General features: G+C 38.2%; 2 protein-coding genes across 4 annotated transcripts in view; both read right to left on the reverse strand.

Annotated features, from left to right (window-relative positions):
• Positions 1-1371, reverse strand: part of LOC111568265 (CREB-regulated transcription coactivator 2) — a 47496-nt gene extending 46125 nt beyond the window's left edge. For 2 of the 3 annotated variants that reach the window (XM_023269836.3, XM_023269835.3), the window contains exon 1: positions 1134-1368. In XM_023269836.3, the coding sequence (XP_023125604.1) occupies positions 1134-1307 (174 nt within the window). In that variant the 5' untranslated portion in view covers positions 1308-1368. Of the gene's footprint in view, positions 1-1133 lie in introns of all 3 variants that reach the window. The other variant, XM_035947943.2, reaches the window with a different exon arrangement.
• A 1183-nt stretch (positions 1372-2554) lies between these two features.
• Positions 2555-13798, reverse strand: LOC111568271 (zinc transporter ZIP1). The gene is made up of 4 exons (XM_023269844.3): positions 13640-13798; positions 8043-8274; positions 6623-6753; positions 2555-5502 (listed from the first exon to the last, which is right to left on the reverse strand). Exons 2-4 carry the CDS (start codon positions 8221-8223, stop codon positions 4846-4848), a joined length of 969 nt encoding a protein of 322 aa, XP_023125612.1. The 5' UTR covers positions 8224-8274; positions 13640-13798; the 3' UTR covers positions 2555-4845.
• Positions 13799-18707: the final 4909 nt, after the last annotated feature.

An 18707-nucleotide genomic window follows, 5' to 3' on the forward strand; every position in this document is an offset into this window, starting at 1 on the left:
AAATAACTGACAATGATCCTTAGCTGTAGCCTTACTTGCAAATGCATCTCTAAATTTAAGAAGAAAATCATTGAAATGGCAATTAAATCAGCAGAATCAGCAGTAAACCTGTCTAACTTTCAGCCTCACATTTTCTACATTAGAGACTAAGACAGTAAAACCAACACCATAGACCAACTTACTTTTTTACAAGTGGACACTCAGTTTACCTAACACATCTGATTGATGCTAAAAATGACTGAAACACATTACAATGGGCTCAAGTTTGTGTTTTTACAGAAAGGAGCTAGAAACCAACGCACTCTGGTGCAGCTGATAGTAACTTAGCCAACATCCGCTCTGTGTTAGTGAAAATTCACTCAGAAAATGGGCGATTCCTTCACATTTACACAGTTAGCTGGCTGTTAATGTAAGATAACGGGCTACGATTAAGATAGCTGAGCAGAACTCCTCCATTAAAACGTCGTAGCGAGCATGCCGACACCGTCAGCCAGATTCAATCACAAAAATCACAAATTAAAGTCAGGAATCCAGACAAGGACCTACACCTGATGAATGAGGCCGGAATATACACTTATTATTCGAAATGGTTAAGGTGCTATTAAAAAACAAGAATCACATCTTTCGTTATTAGAGCCACTAGAAAAGGAGGGGTAGTTTTTAAAGTTAGCTCAGTCATGAACTTAATGCCGAATTTACCAGGGCTACACAATTCGCATGATATACTAGTTTGTGTTCTGTTTGTTAAATATACATGTTGTTAAGTAACGCCAAGTTAAAGTGCCAGATTTATGAGCGGAATTCGGCGGGACGTCCTCTCGGCGCTAGCAGGGTGACAGCGACGTAACATAGTAAACAAGCCAAGTTAGCCCAGCGAGCTAACGAGGCTAACTACGCTAACGACGTATCGGAAATGGACAACAAGAGGCGACAACATGTCCCGCTCACACTCAACATCCCAAAATAACTGCACACTGCGTCGTGTTCACGTCTTATTCACGAGAAAAGCTCCAAATCCAAGCGGAGCGCCGGGCAGCGCCAGCAGATAACGTTATCTCGGAGCTTGACAAGCCCAGGCGAGGCCTCCGCTCCTCCGGGCAGCTCTCCTCCTCCTGCCTCCGTCTCAGACTCACCCTAGTCGAGGTGATGTCCATCATGACCTCCTGGAAGGCGGCTGTCTCCTCGGCCTGCCGCTGGGTGTGCAGCGCAATCTTCTCGCTGAACTTTCGGGGGTTTGAAGCCCCGGAGCCGGTGCCCGAGGTGGGTCCGGGTCCGGGTCCGCAGCCGCCTGAACCCGTCGCAGACATCTTCACCGAGCGGACGGGACGACTTGACGTAGTGGAACGATTTTCAGCAGAGAGGCGGAGAGCGAGGAGCGCTCACTCCGCACCGATTTATGAGCACCGCCAACACCAGCCAGCTTGCGCCGAAGAGTCTTTAAATGTGTTAAGATGTCCCTGAGTTCTCTGATTGATTGAACTCCCTGTCGGTCCAGGATGGCTTGAGGTGTGTACAGCCTGGTCTCCATGGTAACTGGTGGGACTGTGAGGTCAAACGAGAACACGGCGCAGCGTCAACACCCACCAGTCAGCGATTCTTCTGGCGGAGTGAGTCATCTTGTCAGACACTGAGCAGCTATGATCGCTGCCTCAAAGAAGGAGAGCGCCGCCTGCAGGCAGATACAGCTGCTGCACATCCAGCTGCTGCACATCCAGCTGCTGCACATCCAGCTGCTGCAGACTCAGCTGGATACAGCAGATTTGCATCTCTTGTTGATGATTTTGTCTTTGATTCAAGTGGTTTTGTATCTCTTAATTGCTGTTTTACATCTCAGTTTTGTGGATTTTCGTGTGTTTGTGGCGATTTTGTCCTTTATTTTTAAGGTCTGGTGTCTTTTCATGCCTGTTTGCATCTATTTTGGTGTGTTTACATGTGTTTTTGATAATTTTCTGGCTGTCTTCAGTTTTATTTTGGTGGGATTTTTTTGTCTCTTCAAGCCTATAATATGTTTTATGTTGGTGGTTTTCTGTCCTTTTTGTGTCTTACTTTGTTGATTTTGTGCTCTTTATAGTTGTTTTGCATGTATTTGTTATGTTATGTGTGTCTTTGTTCACAGTTTGTGTCTGTTTGTGATTGCTTTGTGTCTTTATGGGCTAGTTTTGCGTCTTTCTTGGTGGGTTTGTGTTTTAATTTTGTGTCTCTTTGTAGCTATTTTGTCTTTGTGATTGTTTTGTGTTTCTTTGTGGTCTTGTTTTGTGTCTTGTTTGTGTTCATTGTGTGTCTAACTTGGGTTGTTTGAGAACTTATTAAGAGTGAAGTGAAAGGATGTAGTTCAAGTTCAAGATGTTCAGTAAATAAATCAGTTTTACATGACAGATTTAAGAAATGAAGCACTCAGAACCTTACTGGTTAAAATGTGTAAACAAGCAGCAACTTCTCTTTGGGTTATTGAAATATTCATATTTTTATGTTAATTATGAGACTTTTTGCATCATTTCAACATTTCTGCACAGCAGCAACAATTCTTATTTTAAAACAAACAAATTAAAGAGTCTTCTTCTTGAAAATGTTTATATTCTCTTACAGTTGTGACACGTTATTTTAGTATTTTTTTTTCTCTAGCAAATCATCACAGTACAAAACATGTTTCAGATCCTGCAGTCATGAAACAGATTTTGGTGGAATAATCACAGAAACACACAGCAGAGGACACAAACACCTGGCTGTCGTCATAGCAACGCCTCAGCATCCATCATCAGTCCGAGTCCATCAAGTCCTGCAGGAATGACAACAAGCAGCTCGCTGGGATTCCAGTTTCTTCCTCTGAAATGAATTCAGGTCACAGATTCACATCTGAAACCTGAAGCTGAGCTGAACTCTGAACTCTTCACCACTCACAGCTGTTATTAGCTCATTTTAGCTTCTCCACTCAGACATTTTTTAACCTTCAAGTAACTCCTAAATTTCAGTCATTTCTAATGCCTCAGTCCTTGTAGCTCTTCTATACAAAACAAACTAAAGGAAGCTGTGCTGTGAGGCAGATTACATCGCCGTGGAAACAGCTGATACTCAAGCAAATTTATTAGAAATGTGGTTGTTTTATTAGGAAAACAGTTTTATTTGTAAAGCTGCAGGGTCAGAGTCTGGTTTTGGATTTTCAAGAAGTTTAAAAGTTTAAATTGTATTATTTCCAGGAAATTGACAGATAATACTGCTGAGAGATCCCAGCGAGGAGGGGAAGTTTTATTCTCTGAACAAATCGATCAGCTGTTCACTCACAGTGTCAATATAATGTGAATCAGTGTTTCCTCAAATGTCTTGTTTTGACCAAAGATATTCAGTTTACTGTCATAGAGGAGGAAAGAAATCAGAAGATATTCACATTTAAGAAGCTGCAATCACAGAATTTACAATGTCTTTATATATAAAAAATAGTCTAACTGATTATAGTCTGTAGAAAAAGCAGCTGGCAATTAATTTTACTGAGTTTCTGACTAATGATTGAACAAAAGAAGTGGAGAAGACATCTCCTTTAGCTTTACAGCACTGTGATGGACATTTACATCATCTGGTGCTATTTTAGAGACAAAACAATGAATATATTCAAATAAATAATCAGCAGATCAGCATCACGGGTGAAAATAGGTGTCAGTTGTTGTGCTAAAAAAGGTAAAATGTATAGATGTAATAGTAGTGTAAAAATATCCATTTAATGAATTGGAGAATAGTTTAATTGATGATAAGTAATCGATTACTTGTTGCAGCCCTACCAGTAATGAAGAACAACATGGGCAGAAACATGTGTCACTGAAAACTGAATCATTTATATTTGAATTTTTCAACTTAATTTATTGTAAATAAGATCTGAATCTAAACTGAATAAGTTGGAACTGAAATCCAGTAAACTAGAAGTTAAATGTAATTGTTTGAAACTGAATTCAGTCGTATAATTTTGTGGAGAAACTGAGTCATTTTGGACAATTTTTAATTGTTTTTGGACACGTTTTGGTCTCAAGTTTTGGAAAATATATTTGGTACTCACTGAAAATTCAACTGTCAACAATCAGTTTCCACGATTCAGATTCAGCTCTTAAAAGTTCAGACTCAGATTGTGCCACACTGTGACCCACATCTGAGTCATTAAGGAAGAGCAATTGAGTGCAGATCCACAGAGATACTTTTCAGCCAATCAGCAGCTTTGACCAAGTCCAATAAATACTCAGAAATTGTCTGAAGTGTCTCAGAACAGTCCAAAAGGGCTCAAAATGGTCAAGAGTAGCTTAAAAATTGTCCAAAATGACTCAGAACTGCCCCAAAGGGCTGAAAAATGCTCCAAAATATATTTTTCTAAAACAAATTTTTTAAAAAAATCTGTTCAAAATACCTCACAAATTGTCCAAAATGCCTCAAAAATAATGCAAAATGCCTCCAAAAGATTGAAATGACTCAAGAATTTTCCAAATTAATTTTTAAAAAATATCTAAAATTACTCAAAAATGGTACAAAATTACTCAGAATTTGTCTAAAATAACTCAAAATTGTCCAAAATGCCAAAAGAAATGGTGGGAAATGCCTCAGGAAGGTCAAAAATTGTTCAAATGAATTTGAAAAATAAAATTTTAAATAAAAAGTGGACTTCAGGACGTGAAGGTGTGCCATTCTCTTCTTTTTGCCATCAAAAATACAGATTAAAAATATATCATTTGCATTTAATAAGAGTTCCAGGCTGACTTTGGTGCACCTTCTCATTTCTGTGAATTATTTTTTAGAACATGTGATGAATCTAAAAATATATTGGCGATAAAAAATTAAAACAAGAGTTTGTCGACGTGGGCGTTGTCACGGTTACAGTTTGATGAAGAGCACGGCGGTGACCACGGCGAAGCCCACCAGCAGCATGGCCACCTTGGGGATGCGGTTGGCGGGGTTGGCCAGCTCGTGCGGCAGGATCTCCATGAAGGTGATGTAGAAGAAGGTTCCCCCCGCCAGCCCCTCCAGAGCGCAGCGGGCCAGCTGGTGCTGCAGCGACGTCTTAGTCTCCGTGAGGGCGATGCCCACGGCGATGCCCAGCGGCGACATGGTGGCGAACAGCAGCAGGCAGCCGGCCACCGCTGAGCGCCGCAGCCGGCCCTGCGACAGTTTCACGGTCAGGCTGAACGACACGATGCTCTTGTGGATCATCATCGCCAGGCAAATCTCAAGAACGTCCCCGGCGTTCTCCAGCAGCCCCACCGCCAGGCCCTCGAACACCGAGTGCAGCGACAGCGAGAACACCAGGATGAAGGCGCGCAGGGCCGACTGTGAGCTCAGGTCCACGTGGATGTGACCGTCGGAGTCTGCAGAGCTCCGGCGGCGGCGCTGGATGCTGGAGTCGACCAGCAGAGTGCGACGCTCCTCCTGCTGGGAAGACGACCGATCCTTGAAGGCCAAGACGATCTGCTCCAGGACCAGGACCAGGAAGAAGCCCATCGCCACGATGAACTCCGGCAGAGGGAAATGCAGCTGTAGAAGAAGAAGAGGAAGAAGAATTAGCACAAGAACAAGAGGAAGAATTACAGTAGTAGATGAAAACGTGGTAGAAGAAGAATTTATACAAAACAAAGAATTAGTACTAGAAGAAGAATTGGTACAAGAAGAAGAATTAGTAGAAGAAGAAGAAGAAGAAGAATTAGTACAAGAAGAATTAGTAGAAGAAAAAAGGAAGAATTAGTAGAAGAATTAGTGCAACAACAAGAAGAACTAGTAGAAGAAGAGGAATTAATATAAGAACAAGAGGAAGAAGAAGAAAAAGAAGAATTAGTACAAGAACAAAAGAAAACAAAAGAAAGAAAAGTATAGCAGAAGAAGAATTAGTAGAAGGATTAGTAGAAGAAGAAGTGGTAGTAGAAGAGGAACAAGTAAAAGTAGAAGACTTAGTAAAACAGAAAAATAGAACAAGAAGAGGATCATAACATTAATATTTAATTAAATCCCCATATATTATTGAAACTGTGAAAAATATTCACAAATGTGAATAAAATGTTCAAAAATATTGCTAGAAATGTCAAAATTATTAATACAAATATTTAATAAATGTCTAAATATAATAACAAAATGCTCAAAAATATGGTAAAACCACAAAACACTAGAATAAAATGTTTTGAAAAATGAATAATATCATAATATTGATATTTAATTAAATTCCCAAATATTATTGACACTGTTAAAAATATCCACAAATGTGAATAAAATGTTCAAAAACATTGATAAAAATGTCAAAATATATTAATGAAATGCTCAAAAATATGGTAAAAGCGCAAAAAAAACCCACTACAATAAAATGTTTGGAAAAATGAACAACATCATAATATTATTATTTAATTAAATAACATAATAACACACATAACTTAAAAAAAATACATATATTAATGAAATGGCCAAAAATATATTTAATATTCATAAAATTCTCCAAAACTTGACCACCTCCCTCTCAAAAAAATTCAATAAAATGTCAAAAATATTCTTGAAATGTCCAAAAATATCTATAAAATGGCCAAGAGTATGAATAAAACGTTGTACTACATGAATGTGTGTGTCAGTGTGGTGAGGTGAGTCCATGTTGTGTGGTTGGTGTTTGTCTCACCGTGATGCCGGCGTTGCTGAAGGCCTCACTGATGCCCTGCAGGTAATCTGGCAGCAGGTCCAGCAGGCAGGTGGCAAAGAAAACACCTCCAGCAAAACAGCTCATCAGACTGAGCAGCAGCCGACGCACATCTGGAACCCGAGAACATTAAGCTGCTTTACTCTACAGACAGCTGAACATCTGTGCTGCTACCGACACATTTTCACTCACTGTGGACTCATTTTTCACTGCAACAGAAAGTCCAGCAGCTCAGTGGAAACAACACAACCATGAAGGAGAGAGAACTTGGAAATCTGTGCAGCTAGAATGACAGAAGTCAGAAAACGTAAAGTGTAATTACTTTGAGTGTTTATTTTACAAATAATTGAATAAAAATGGATGAAAAAATCTCCAGAAATATATATATATGTCAAAAATTATTAAATAAAGTGTACAAAAATCTGAATAAAACATCTATAAATATTTTTTTAAATGTACAAAAATGATGAAAAATGAAAATGCCCAGAATGTTAATAAAAGGCCCCAAATATAAATTACTGTCCAAAAATGTTAATAAAATGTTCAATAATAAAAATAAAATGCCAAGAAAGATTAATGAAACATCCAAAAATAATAATGAAATGCCCAGAATGTTAATAAAAGACCCCAAAATATAAATTACTGTCCAAATATATTAATAAAATGGTCAATAATATAAATAAAATCCCCAGAAAAATTAATGAAGCATTAAAAAATATTAATCAAATGCCCACAATGTTTATCAAAAAGGGCATAAAATAGAATAAAATGTCCAAAAACTTCAATGAAATGCTCAAAAATGTGAAAAAAAACATGCTCTGAGCACAAGAAATGTTAAAAAAAATAAATAAAGTAAATGACTCCCACAATATGAATAAATGTTAATAACTTTTTTGATGTCAAAAATTAGAAAAACATGTCAAGAAATATTAGTGATTTGTCCAAAAATATAAATATAATGCTCAAAAATATGGCAAAAGCCCAAAAAACTACAATAGAATGTTTTTAAAATGTGTTAAGTATTTTTCAAAAAATGTCCAAATACATTGACAAAATGTTCAGAGAAATTAATAAAATGTCAAAAAAAAATTATAGAATGTCCACCATACTAACAAAATGTCAAATAAATAGGAGTAAAATGTTGAAAAATATAAATGCAACGGACCAAAGTATTAATGAAAAATGTGATAATCCTATTAATCTGAATGAAAATATGAAATAAAATCGAAAAGATATGAATAAAATGTCCACAAATGATAACGTAGACCTGCCCAGGGCTGAAGGTGTGTTTTACTGCTTTCCTTCTTTCTGTCACTTCAGCAGCATCGAGTCTCTTCAACATGTGACTTAGGACACGAGTCTGACTGTGCATCAACATGTCTGCTAGACTAAACCTCAGTACCTGGATCCACGCTGCAGCGTCCAGCCCCCCGGACGATGCAAAGCGGAGCGAAGCCGAACAGCAGCGTGACGGACAGCAGCACCGCCAGAGCTCCCAGTTTGATCTCCAGAGCGGGAACGGTGGCCGAGTTGACCTGCAGCGCCGCCGCCTCCCTAGGAGGGCGCAGGACGGAGGAGGACATCTTTACTGTGCGACGGCAGGCCCACCATGGAGTCCCTCAGAGCACCAGAGTCTGTAGGACAGAGGAACAACACAGCTGGAAACATCTGGGGGCTGTTTTGTGTCTCTTTGTGGTTGTTTTGTGTCTCTTTGTGGTTGTTTTGTGTCTCTTTGTGGCTGTTTTGTGTCTCTTTGTGGTTATTATGTGTCTCTTTGTGGTTGTTTTGTGTCTCTTTGTGGTTGTTTTGGGTCTCTTTGTGGCTGTTTGTGTCTCTTTGTGGTCATTTTGAGTCTCTGTGGCTGTTTTGTGTCTCTGTGGCTGTTTTGTCTCATCTTGTTACTGTTTTGTGTCTCTTTGTGGTTGTTTTGTGTCTCTTTGTGGCTGTTTGTGTCTCTTTGTGGCTGTTTTGTGTCTCTTTGTGGCTGTTTTGTGTCTCTTTGTGGTTGTTTTGTGTCTCTTTGTGGTTGTTTTGTGTCTCTTTGTGGTTGTTTTGGGTCTCTTTGTGGTCATTTTGAGTCTCTGTGGCTGTTTTGTCTCATCTTGTTACTGTTTTGTGTCTCTTTGTGGCTGTTTTGTGTCTCTTTGTGGTTGTTTGGTGTCTCCTTGTGGCTGTTTTGTGTCTCTTTGTGGTTGTTTGATGTCTCTTTGTGGCTGTTTGTGTCTCTTTGTGGTTATTATGTGTCTCTTTGTGGTTGTTTTGTGTCTCTTTGTGGTTGTTTTGGGTCTCTTTGTGGCTGTTTGTGTCTCTTTGTGGTCATTTTGAGTCTCTGTGGCTGTTTTGTGTCTCTGTGGCTGTTTTGTCTCATCTTGTTACTGTTTTGTGTCTCGTTGTGGCTGTTTTGTGTCTCTTTGTGAATGGTTTATGTCTGTTTGTAGCTGTTTTGTGTCATCTTGTGACTGTTTTGTGTCTCTCTGTGGTTGTTTTGCGTCTCTTTGTGGCTGTTTTGTGTCTCATTGTGGTTGTTTGTGTCTCATTGTGGTTGTTTGTGTCTCTTTGTGGCTGTTTTGTGTCTCTTTGTGGTTGTTTTGTGTCTCTTTGCAGCCGCTTTGTGTTTCTTTGCTGTCATTTTGCATCTTTTCACAGTAATTCTTCTTCTCCTGTGGTTGTTCTTGTCTCTTCCTAGGCAGTCTTTTTCTATTTGACCTATCCACCTCAATTTTTGTTGGCTTCTGACTCTTTTTGAAAATGACCATGGAGTCCCTCAGAGGACCAGAGCGTGTGAGGACAGAAGAGCAACACAGCTGGAAACATCTGGAATCAGCTCTCAGCTCGGAGGCACCGCGGCTCGCTGCACTTCATGGTCCCCTGAACTCAAGAAAATCACCATGACTTTAGCTTTCTGATCACCAAAATCCCCCCCAAAAGGCCTTTAAAAATCCCCACAATGACTCATTTTCCACCCAGAAACTGTAAAAGCAGAACAAATCATCACTGTACTACATGTGTATCGTTTTGTTCTAACGCTGAACCGAATCTCAGTGTGTGTCTCTTTTTGGGTGTTCCACCTTTCCATTTCCACTTTTTTTCTTTCCCTTTGTGTTAATTTCTTGCTTTTTATCTCTGCTGGTTTTACAGTTGAGTTCATAGTGAAGCCAACAAAAGATGCCTCTGATGCACACAGAGCTGTGAATCATGTGACTGAGTTTGATAGCAGGAACAGACGCTGCAGATAAGAACTGCAAACACACAACTAAAGGCTGAACACGCAGCAGACCTGCTGGCTGTGGTTCACATATTTACAGTTATGAAGGCAGGAAAAGGATGAATAAAAACATCAGTCAATCAAAAAACAAGATTAAATGAGCTGAAAGTGTCTTTTGGTAGGAGCTACAGTGAGACTCATTCACATCTTTTATTGCAGTCAGTTTCAATGATTTAAATCTGCAGCAGCTAGCCGTTAGCGACAGTTAGCTAAACTAACAGCGACATTCAAGATGGCCGCTCATCACCAGATGTACAACCACAACATCACAGTTAATAAGGAAACAACAGGCACCAATACCTTTTCAAATTAAAATTCAGAGAAACACAAAAGACTGAAAACAAGCAGATATATCTGTGTCTCTTTGTGGTCTTTTTGTGTCTTTTCTGGTCATTTTGTGGCTGTTTTGAGAACCTTTGTTGTCACGTTGTGTTTCTTCATGGTCATTTTGTGTCTTCTTGTTGTCATTTTGTGTCACTTTGTGGCCTATTTTGTGCTTATTTGTGGTCATTTTGTGTTAATTTCCGGTTGTTTTGTATCTATTTGTAGCCATTTTGTATCTCTTTGTGGTTGCATTGTGTTTCTTTATCGTTATTTTGTGTTTCTTTGTGGTTATTTTGTGTCTCTTTGTGGCTGTTTTGCGTTTCTTTGTTGTCATTTTGCAACTTTCTTCTCCTGTGGTTGCTGTTGTCTCTCTCTATTCAGTCTTTTACGATTTGATTTATCCACCTCATTTTTTGATGGTTTCTGACTCTTTTTAAAGTGTTGAGTCTCATTTGTGGTTTCTTTGGATCTCTTTGGGTAATGTTACGACTTTTTGAGAGCCTGTGTTGCTGTAGTTCCCAAATAAAAGCTGTTTGCATCCAGGATGTAACCTTCCACCAGCTTCGTCCAAGTAGGAGAAATCAAACAACAATCCTAACAGACCTCGAGCCACAACACAACATGACCAACACCACATTCTAACCTGCCGAGCTGCACACATCAAACACACATCATGCTGCACAATTAACTGACTTCAAAATACAACTTGAAATGATGCAATTCACAAATTCTGCATTATTAAATCACTTTTCTATTCTGGTTGAATTTTTTCTCCCTTATCTTTATTTTTCTCATATATTGTACTTTTATTATATTTGTTTTCTATTTGTCACTGCATTTATTCTCACGTTATTGTAATATGTTCTGAGCAACATCTGGCACAGGACGTTCCAGCATGATTAATAAAGTTCTATTTTGATTTATTCTACATTTAGAATCTGTCCATTGGTCCTGAAAGAACCAAATCACTCGACCACTGATTCTAAAAGTTGTTCTTTACAATCACTGAATCAGTTGTCCATAATGACTAAAAATTTTACTATTTTAACTGTAGATGTGTCCAGGATGATAGAATTGGTTTAAAATGGCTTGAAATGTATCTATAATAAGTCAAACTTTGTTCTAAATTATATGATTTTGTCTAACATGGTTCACAATATGTCCAAAGTGACTCAAGATTTGTCCAAATTGACAAAAGTCAAATGACGACATTTGTCTGAAACGACTGGTAAATTGTCCTTAAAGATACAATAAAGTTTGTTTTTAAGGAAAATGACAACTACACTGTCATAACAATGAATCACCTGAGACACACATGAAAACATGACTGGCATAACTGTTTAACTCCACGTGTCAGCATCAGTCTGAACAGTTTGTTTCTCTGCCTGTCAGATAAGAATCCAGAGTTTTCTTTACTTTCAATCAGCTTCTAACCCGCAGAAACAAAATTCTGAAACTTTTGGTTTTCTACGGTGGCCGAGAGGTGCAAACCAAATTTACATAATGCAAAACACTTTTACAACCTCCAAGACAAATTTACAAGCGACAAAACACTTTTACAAGTCCGAAAACACTTTTACAAAGCCAAATGTAACCGGAAAGGGAATGTCCCAACTCCGGGGCTGAAGCGGAAGTGACGACGAGGAGCGGCTAATGCACTCTGTCGGTCTGATCTGCGCCATTTAAACACTCTAAAGACCGACCACACGAAAAACAAAACCGCGTCAATCGGTTTATATGTTCCCCACAAAACGGGCAAAACATCACCCGCTCGTTGTCCGTTGCATTAGCCGCTCCTCGTCGTCACTTCCGGTTCAAACCCGGAGTTGGGACATTCCCTTTCCGGTTACATTTGGCTTTGTAAAAGTGTTTTCGGACTTGTAAAAGTGTTTTCGAACTTGTATCTCCCCTCTAGTCATTTATTTCGATACTTCCAAATTAGAGACTTTGTCAGACAGTCATTTCATCAATTCGAATCTATGCCCAATCAACACAACTTCTATGTACTTCTGACTGGGTCCCCTACTTCAAAGCATTTGATTTCCCATTTTGTTGATGTTTTTCGCCCTGAAGCCCCCTCCTCTCATATTAAAGAAGCTTGGATTAATGATATTGGTGAAGACATCTCAGATGAGCTGTGGTCGATTGCTTTGGGCAGGGTGAAGCATTGCTCCATCAATGCTAGACTCCAACTCATTCAGTTTAAAGTCATTCACCGCCTTCACTTTTCTAAGACCAAACTGAATAGTATATTTCCCACTGTATCTCCCACCTGTGATAGATGCAAGTCTGCTGATGGGACGCTTGGCCACCTCTTTTGGGCCTGCCCTAAGCTCAGGATTTTCTGGGACAGTATTTTCCATTTTTATAGCGAGATATATAACAGGCAACTCCTCCCTAACGGTCTTTCTGTGATACTTGGCTGTTCTGAACAGATTTTGACTTTTCCTAAAGCATTTCAGAAAGCCTTTGCACTCGGTCTGGTTGTGGCAAAACGGGTCATCCTGCGGGAGTGGAAGTCATCCTCTCCCCCTTGTGTTAACAGATGGCTAAACGATATGGTTTCATGTATATATCTCGAAGAAGTTCGTTATACCCTGGCAGGTGCCCAGTCTATGTTTTTTAAGATCTGGGGACCTTTCATTGCATGTATTAGAAAAGACAATCCTATGCCTCAGTTCTGATTCTTTTGTCGCAAACATCGTGCCTGATGCGTGATTACACTGCTTGGATTTATGTGGACTTTATTCTCCCTTGCCCCTCCGGTTCCTGCAGTCACGCTGGTTTCCCGGCTTCGTAGCTGATCCCTACTTCCCCTTAGTATGGCCTGGACTGATCAACTCTGTATTTATTTTTACATGTTTTATATGTGTGTTTATGTACATTTCTATATTTATATATGAAGATTATCTTTTTAATCTAATTTTTGTTTTGTTTTTTTTTTCTTTTGTACTGGCAACTGTTGGGTGTTCTTTGATTGTGTTGTAATTGTCTGAAAACAAATTATAAATAAAATATGTAAAAAAAAAAAAAAAAAAAGTGTTTTCGAACTTGTAAAAGTGTTTTGTCGCTTGTAAATTTGTCTTGGAGGTTGTAAAAGTGTTTTGAATTATGTAAAAGTGTTTTTAGATTTGTAAAAGTGTTTTTGGACTTGTAAAAGTGTTTTGTCGCTTGTAAATTCGTCTTGGAGATTGTAAAAGTGTTTTGCATTATGTAAATTTGGTTTGCACCTCTCGGCCACCGTAGTTTTCATATTTTCATCGAAACATTTCTGCTGACAGAATCACGCTCTGATCACATGAATCTAAACAACGTGAAGAAAACTCCTGAACGGCGTTAGTCACACTAAAGTCTAACTGGAGAGTGTTTTCATAAATGTTCCGGGAACGTTCTCTGAAGGTTTGTCCTACCTGCTCGCAGCTTCAGCACAAACAGACGAACTTCTCTTTAGTTGTTCTTTCAGCTGACAGCAGATCGCTGTTTTTTTTCATGCAGTCCGGGAAGTGGTGAGTCAGTTCCCATCAGCTGATCCTCCTGCTGTCAAGCTCACCAACACACAGCGGAGTTCCGGTTTCACAATAAAAGTCTGTGAAACCAACAGGCTGTCTGCGTCTAACTGCAGGAAAGGAAGATCCTTCACTTCAGTACAATACAGCACAGTACAAGTACTCCAGTACAAGTATGAAAACTTATACTTCATTGTAGTGCGATATAGCACAGTACAAATACTCCAGTACAAGTATGAAAACGTCTACTTCACTTCAGTTAAACACAGTAAAGTACAAATACTGTAGTACAAGTATGAACCTTTTATAGCACTTCTATGAAATACAGAATAGCAAAAATACATTGCAAGTAAAAAATCTACTTTAGTAAAAACACCATTGCAGAAAAGTAAAAATACTTCATTACACATTTGAAAACTTCTACTTCCCTTCAGTTAAATATAGCAGAATACAAAAACTTCAGGACAAGTATGAAAACTTCTACTTCACTTCAGTACAACATGGCAGAGAACACCTACTATAGTACAAGTATGAAACTTTAATGTCACTTCTGTAAAATACAGCATAGCAAAAACACTTTGCAAGTAAAAAATTCTACTTCAGTAAAAGGAACAATACAGAAAAGTACAACTACTTCATTACAACTTTGAAAACTCCTGCTTCACTTTAGTAAAGTACAACAGAGTGAAAATACTCCAGTACAAGTATGAAAACTTCTGCTTCATTTCAGTACAACACAGCAGAGTACAAATACTCCAGTACAAGTATGAAATTTCTATGTCACTTCTGTAGAATACAGCATAGCAAAAATACATTGCAAGTAAAAAATCTACTTCAGTAAAAGTGCCAATACAGCAAAATAAAAGCACTCATTTGCAAGTATTTAAGCTTCTACTTCAGCAAAAGTACCATTACAGGAAAGTACAAATACTTCATTACAAGTTTGAAAACTCCTGCTTCACTTTAGTAAAGTACAACAGAGTGAAAATACTTCAGTACAAGTATGAAAACTTTTACTTCACTTCAGTACAATTCAGCATAGCAAAAATACATTGCAAGCAAAAAAATCTACTTCAGTAAAAGTACCAATACAGCAAAGTACAAATACTTCATTACAAGTTTGAAAATTCCTGCTTCACTTTAGAAAAGTACAACAGAGTGAAAACACTCTATTACAAGTATGAAAACTTTTAATTCAGCAAAAGTATCAATACATCAACATAGAAATACTCCAATACAAATAGGAAAACTCCTACTTTAGTAAAGTTACCAGCACAGTGGAGTAAAAAAAAAAAAAAAACTTAATGTTATATAATTTACATATTATTTCTATGGGTTTTGTTATGTTTTAAAGCTGACATTTATTTTCTTTAACTTATATTTATTATTTTTAATGGTATTAATTTAATTGACATATTATTTTGCTGGTTTGCTTTTAAGAATTTATTTGCTTTCACTTTACATTTTCGTTTATATTTATTTTTCTTAGGATTTTTTCACCTCCTTTGCTTTAGAAGGATATTTTATGCTTTTATTTTGACGACCCCAGGACACCTTTCTCGGTTGTGTTTCAATGTGTCTCAATGGACAGATGTGCAGCTGCAGGGCGGAGCGTCATCCAGCTGCTGATCCTGCAGCTGCGCAGAGTCCTGTCACCGATTAACCAGATAGTCCCTTTTACTGTCATCTGGTATCTGAACAACAAAATAATCAGAGAAACTCAAAGTGCACCGAAGTGATCGAAGTGACAGACACAGGACACAAAACAAGCATGAAAAATAAATGTAAAAACATGAAGCCTTCAGACAGTAAATGAATCTGATGATTAAGCTGATTTTTATCTTTTAATGTGTTAAAGGTAAGTCAGCACAAACAGAAAACAACACGAAGTAAAAATACTCTGTTACAAATAACACAAAGGACACAAACCAACTACAAACAGACGAAAAATTAACACAGAGGGATACGACGAGCACAAAAAGGCACAAAATCAACGCAAAGACATGCAAAAGGAATATATAAACAGAAAACTGACCTCATGGAGACACAAAATGACAAGAAAAAGACACAAAACAACCCCCAAAAGACACAAAATCACCTCAATGAGACACTAATTTACCACAAACAGACACACATTCTTTGTTCCTAGTCTCACATAAAACCACAAAACTAGCTATATACTGATAACAAATTCAGAATGAAGGATCATGAAGGAATGGCAGTGATCAGAGACACAAAATGACCACAAAATGACACACCAACAAAACATTTCTCTGTGGGCGGTGATGTTCACCTGAGAATAAATCGTAAACTGTGTGCTGAAGACAGTTTGTTCTCCACCTTCACTCGCTGACTCTGGACCTCAGTCGCTCTTTCAGATTCATTCTTGCTCATGCACACATTTGTACTCCTATCTTTGTGAGGACACTCCCTTGCAGAACGCATGAGCCTAACTGTCCTCACAAAAATAGCATTACAACAATCAAACACACACTCTGGGTGGGATCCTCTACAGTATTTATCAGGTTCAGCAGCTCACCAACGTCACCTTCAACTTCAACAACATCTTCAAGTAAATCATCAGGTATGTTTGACGGTTGTACTTTTATTTATTTATTGTTATTATTAAAGTAGATGTATTCCTGTTTTATAGTTTGATGTAATTTCATAATTCAGAACAAATGATGGTTTGGCAGGAATTTATATATTTAAAAGGTTTTAATCAGCTCTGATCTGTGTCTTTTTCAGAGTGAACAACCCAAAGATGTCTGGTAGAATCGTTTCTTACCACGATTCTGGTAAGAAAATAGCATTTCAGAGTAAAATGTCCTGCGTACAGATGTGCACATTTGCCTCAGACTAATACAAAACACTCAGGATTCCAAGAGAAAAAATAGCTTTTATCTTTATTTCACTCTCTACTCATCACTTGTGAAGCCCTTTGAACTCATAAACATATAAAGTCTGATTGATTAAGTTTAACATTTCATTAATTTTTAACTACAGTGACTGAAAGTGAAACCAAATCTCACTGTTTTTCTTTAACCTTCTGAAATGTGTTTAACCAGCAGTGGGTTTGAAAAGCTTTTTGTAAAAACTGAAAGAGGCAGAATATTTTCAGCTTTTCAGTGAATGAATCTTGTGGTTTCATTGCTGCTGTGTTTTTGTAAAGTGTCTTCATCCTTTATCTGAAATAACAGATCTGCAGTCGCTCCATCAGTTGGACAGTTTTCTGAACAACTGATTGATAAAAGATCTTTAGTTTTCTTGTGTTGCCTGCAGAACATCTTCTCTTTACAAAGCTGGTCAGCAGGAATTAGCCTGGTAGTATTTTCTCTAACTATAAATCCACACTGTACAAGTAATAATCCAGTAAAAAAAAACATTTACTTTAAAAAAGTTTTTGTTAAATTTCTGATAACATCTAGTAAAAAGGTGCTTTTGCAGCATCCCTGCAAAGAACGATTTTAGTTTTTTCTGTCCTGGAAAAGATTAACTGAAGTCTTGGTTTGTCTAAGCCTTGTGCTCACGTGGGCATAAATATTTACAATTTAACATCTTTGTGTTTTCCTCAGGCTGGGAGAGAACGGTAGAACGTGGAAATAAATTGGAGATATCTGGTGATGCAGGCTGTAAGTTCCTGGAACTCATCTTCTACCATCTTGTCTGTTGATTTAATAAAATAAAAAATTTGTTCAGAGGATCTATTAACATTTCTCTTTTCCTTCTTCCCAACCCAGGTGCTAGTGGTAAGTAAAAATTTCAATACAGCTAAATTATGCTAACTACTAAACAATGATGATTTTCAGTAATTAAATTCAGAAATTTGCCAATTTTTGTTTAAAAGCTACATTTTTTTAAAATGCTGTTATTGTCCTGGATTTTCTCCACATTAATTTTGATCCAGTTACCATAATTAATGGTATCCAGCAGCTCTAACTGTTAAATACCAGCTGAACAAAGTATTTATAGTACAAACACTAAGTGTTCTTTAACTGGTCTTTAACTATTTATGTCTGTCAATCTTGCTACCAGATTTTTATTTTTACATGTATACTGTAAACAATAAATGCTTTATAACTATTTACTTTCATTTCATAAATTTCTTTACATGTCGCACAGTCCAAAACTGGAATTAATGTCCACAATTATTTGTTGTTTCTCAAATTTCTACAGGTATTTTATTGCAACTTTGCTACCATTTCTGTACTAAAGGATTTATGTGTTTTTTTTTTATTTTTAATACAAAATCTTCAGATGATAATCTGTAAGCTTCCCTTAAGTTCCCTTCCCTTCCCTTAAATTGCAGTAATTACTAATTATTAAGGATTGTGGGACAGTTGACAATCTACATGTGTCCTTATTTGCAGCCCATATGAATGTAGGAGCACATGGAGGAGTTACTGCCAGTGCAGCTGGACTTGTAGAGATGATCGACACCTTTGACCGGAAGGGTAAAGCCTTTGCCAAAGGTCGCTATGCCGGCACTGACAAAACTGCTGTGGCATTTAAAAACAAGCCTGGCGAGCGTCTTCCCAAAGCAGAGCTGAGTGCTGCAGCAGGAGTTGGCCACGCTCGTGCTGAATGGAGTGTTTTCGATGCCGACGCCAAAGGTCCCAACGCCTGTGCAGGGGTCGGGGCATCTGTGGCGTCTCTCGGTGCTGAAGCTTTTGCCAAAGCAGAGTTGGCCAGCGCCTCAGCCTCTGCAGGTCCAGTCAAAGTCAAAGTCGGTCTGGCAGCAGACACCGGCGTTGGTGTCGGCCTCACTGGTGTGGAGGCAAAAGTGCTGGGAACCGGCATCTCCTTTGGTCGTAAAATGGGACTTTCTCTGTTCGGCAGTGAGTTTTCATTCAATCTGTGGTAGACTGAGACAAAAGCTGCTGCCTCAGTGCTTCATGCCTTCTAAACAATGAAGCCTCTTATGCATATAAATGTTATGAATGTGTGTCTTCACTGCAGATAATAAAATCAA

Source organism: Amphiprion ocellaris, chromosome 9, assembly GCF_022539595.1.
Source record: "Amphiprion ocellaris isolate individual 3 ecotype Okinawa chromosome 9, ASM2253959v1, whole genome shotgun sequence".
Lineage (NCBI taxonomy): Eukaryota > Metazoa > Chordata > Actinopteri > Pomacentridae > Amphiprion > Amphiprion ocellaris.